The sequence below is a fragment of the Convolutriloba macropyga genome, chromosome 3, assembly GCF_964194025.1.
Source record: "Convolutriloba macropyga chromosome 3, txConMacr16.3, whole genome shotgun sequence".
Taxonomy (NCBI): domain Eukaryota; kingdom Metazoa; phylum Xenacoelomorpha; order Acoela; family Convolutidae; genus Convolutriloba; species Convolutriloba macropyga.
The window spans coordinates 68,807,502-68,810,851 of record NC_134470.1 but is presented as its reverse complement, the minus strand read 5'-3'; the positions used below and the strand labels follow the sequence as shown (position 1 = coordinate 68,810,851).

General features: G+C 34.6%; 1 protein-coding gene across 1 annotated transcript; it reads left to right on the top strand.

Moving 5' to 3' along the window:
• On the top strand, positions 1–2,647 carry LOC142337242 (uncharacterized). Its single transcript, XM_075386387.1, has 4 exons — positions 1–512; positions 958–1,077; positions 1,599–1,917; positions 2,303–2,647. Exons 2-4 carry the CDS (start codon positions 960–962, stop codon positions 2,523–2,525), a joined length of 660 nt encoding a protein of 219 aa, XP_075242502.1. The 5' UTR covers positions 1–512; positions 958–959; the 3' UTR covers positions 2,526–2,647.
• Positions 2,648–3,350: the final 703 nt, after the last annotated feature.

The window sequence follows — 3,350 nt, the reverse complement described above, 5'->3', positions numbered from 1 at the left end:
TGTACTGCCATGTGATTTGAGTAACAAATTCGTTGCAAAATAAGAATTGCCGTGATCACTTTATCATTTAAGTTTACATCTTTCAAGCTTATTAAACCCGTGATTGGGGATATTTTGGTTTTTCGTCTAAGCTTGGCTGTTTATCTCAACAGTTTAAGATTATAAACTGTTTCGCATCAAAACTTATTTGATTTGAACAAAGTAAATAGTTTGGTAGCTTTTGAAGTTCATATCAGTTGTTTTTAGACGTGACGATCTATTGTGGGATTAGTAACGTGATTATGATGAGTGTTTGTGTCTGATTTAATCACTTCGCGTGATTTTGGTGATTATTCGACACTTACGTTGAGGATAAAAAGAACATTCAATTTTTCAGTATACTAGTTACCTAGATCGAATTCAGTTGCTGTTAGCTATTTTACGCTAAAAATTGTACCTTATTTCAGAAAAATTTTATCTCGCAGCTTTCCTTACAAGTTATCCTGAACCAAAAATAAGTTGTTTGAGGAACGGTAAGTTTGAAAAAAAAGTTCCAGGTTAATCGCAATTATGTGATTTAATATGTATATCAATATAACAGGAGTGCCTTTTTAAACTAAAGTACTATTAATGAGCCGTTCATAAATTAATACATGAATAGCTTAATTTAAACCCTCGCATGCAAGTTTTAAAATGCCGAAAGTCTGCATCTAAAATGCCAGAAGTTCTGATATAAGCCAGAAGCTGACTTCCATGAACTTTCGGCATCTACAAACTTGCAAGTTGCTTTTTTATATAAGGTTATGTGGCTCTGAAGAAGTCATATTGAAATGCTGGCCTGGCAGTTCTAACCACAACGCGGTTCTCGGTAAACGCCAGAAGTTCACAATGACTTTAAGCAGAGTTACGTAACCTATAAAACTAATCTTATAACTTCCTAACAAGATTATTAGCATAGTCTTTCTGTTGTCACTCTAGTAATGTCGGTGAGAACATTCAACCGAAGCCGCACCTTTTCCAACTCCAAATCACATCGGATCAAAGTGGTGGGAGATGCTGGATCAGGGAAGAGTTCACTCATTCACTCTTACGTCACAGGTTAGTTCACACATGTTCACTTCTGATGCTCATTGGCAGAAATTTTCACGCGTTTGTTTTTTTGTTTAGGTGCGTAAATTTTAGCAGAACCAGCAATAGCTCACTCGCACTTAGTAAAAATGCACAAACTTCAACTTGTAATCTGAAATCGAGTTATTTTCAAACGAATTTACTCATTGTTCTGACCGTTGGAACATGCGAGAAAAAGAATTTTTGTTAAAAAAGAGGTTGTCCTTAAAACGTTTTCACTTAGTTGATCATTTTTGCAGTTTGCACTTTCAATGTCAGACAGAGATTTTTTATTACTTCTTTCTTGCTTGGTATTTACATTTTTTGGATGACAATTGAGGGAACAATTGAGGAAAAATTTCAGTAATTGTGCGGCTCTTCGGTAGTCAATTTCAACACTTAGTTTCTCCAGACTTCTATGTATATCGAGAGTGCTTGTTTACTACTTATAGAGAATTAAAGTTAAACAAAAACAATTATATCACCTGTCTAGTGAGTACTGAACTTTTTAGGTTGCTACACAGATTCTCTGAGACGCGGCAGTACCGATCTACAGTATAAAGAGGTTACTATAGACGGAGTCAGTCACGAAATCCAAATTTGGGACATGATCGAAACATACATTGGAGTGGAAACCATCACAGCACAATATCTGCGCAAAAGCGATGGAATTATCATTTGTTGTTCAGCTGCTGACAAAAATTATTTAGAGTCTGGAAAAGCGTGGTTGAGTTTAGTGGCCAAATATGCAATGGACGGTGTGCCCTGTTTTGTAGTAATGACAAAAACCGATCAGTTTGTCAGAAAAGAGAACTGGGCGGCCGAATTCAGGAATAGTTTCAAACATCGGATGGTTCCCCAAAATATCAATTAAAATTTTTTTGTCAAATGAATTTTGAATTTTGGGAGTGGCACAAACGGAAAACATCCGATATTCGAATCATGCAATCCATAAAAATCCAAATTTGAGACAGCATTTGATAAACTGCATCCTAAACATTTAAAAAATTGCGGCGCTTAAATTATTGGAGGCTCCAAAAAAACAAAAAATTCAGCACTGAAAAACAAAAACAAAATGCCCTTCGAAAATCAGCGCGTTTCATAAATTGCTCACCAACCCCCTCCCCAGAATATTTTTGAAATTTTTAAACATTTTTATAGCAGTTTTCAGCTTTCAAAAACAAATCAGCTTGCTTGAAACGGTTCCAAATTGCAGAAAAACAGAACATGGATCTTTAATCAGTGCATTCTTTGAGACATCTGCAAAAGAAAGCCGAGGAATTACTGAAGTCTTTGAACGTATGACGCGTCATTGTGTGAAATTCCGAGACTTATCTCAAATTGACTATGTGTACATTGGATCTCGAAGAGTTTCTTCATGTGTTAGCAACGAAGTCTACTTTTTGGAACAGAAAGCATCGTTTTGTTGTTTTAAATAACGACTTTTCTTAAAAATTTAAATTTTATTCAATTTTGATACTTTATTTTGACAGATAGTTTCACATAGATAATTGCATGATATTGCTTTAAACACTTTTTTAATAAACTATTCATCCTTTTATTTGTGTGTATAGCTCGATTAGAATTGGGAGAGGGCTCGGTACTGCGGGGGCCAATAAAATCCAAAATAAAATGAAAAACGGGATTCCCGAGTCGAGTTGTCAGTACCATGTCAGCATATTTTCTGAATTTGCTGAAATTAAGAAAAAGCACAGAAATTTTAAAAAATCAGTGCATTGGTAAAATCAATTTCAGCAAAACAAAGTTCACGTCTGTTGGAAATATTCAGAGCTTTTGCGTTGTATTGCTGTCAAAATTTCAGCTTATTTCAACAATTTTCTCCGTATAATTTGAAGGCATTTATGCGCTCAGATATTTCAGTTCCTTCTTACAAATGCAGTATTTCCTCATCAAATTTTCCAAAGCTTTCTTGTCTGGAGTGAAACTATAAAAATTTTGAAAAAAACTTTAACATTCCGGACTTTGTCATTTTTTTAAGTTATAATAATGTTATAAATCTATTAGACAACTCCGAAAAAATCATTATTGGGTTGTTGGTAAAAGTTTGTCTTTTCTTCATACCAATTTGTTTTCAAATCCTCGGGCCAATTCTTTTACTCAAACATTTTTGGCCGAACTCAAACAATTGTGTATCTGGAGAAACGCAACCTAGTTTCACTAGTAAATGCAACACTTTGCTGGAAAGAGAAAGGCTTCTCGACCAAATTGGTACAGCATTTTGATCAAAAGTAACTGCTTTTTGT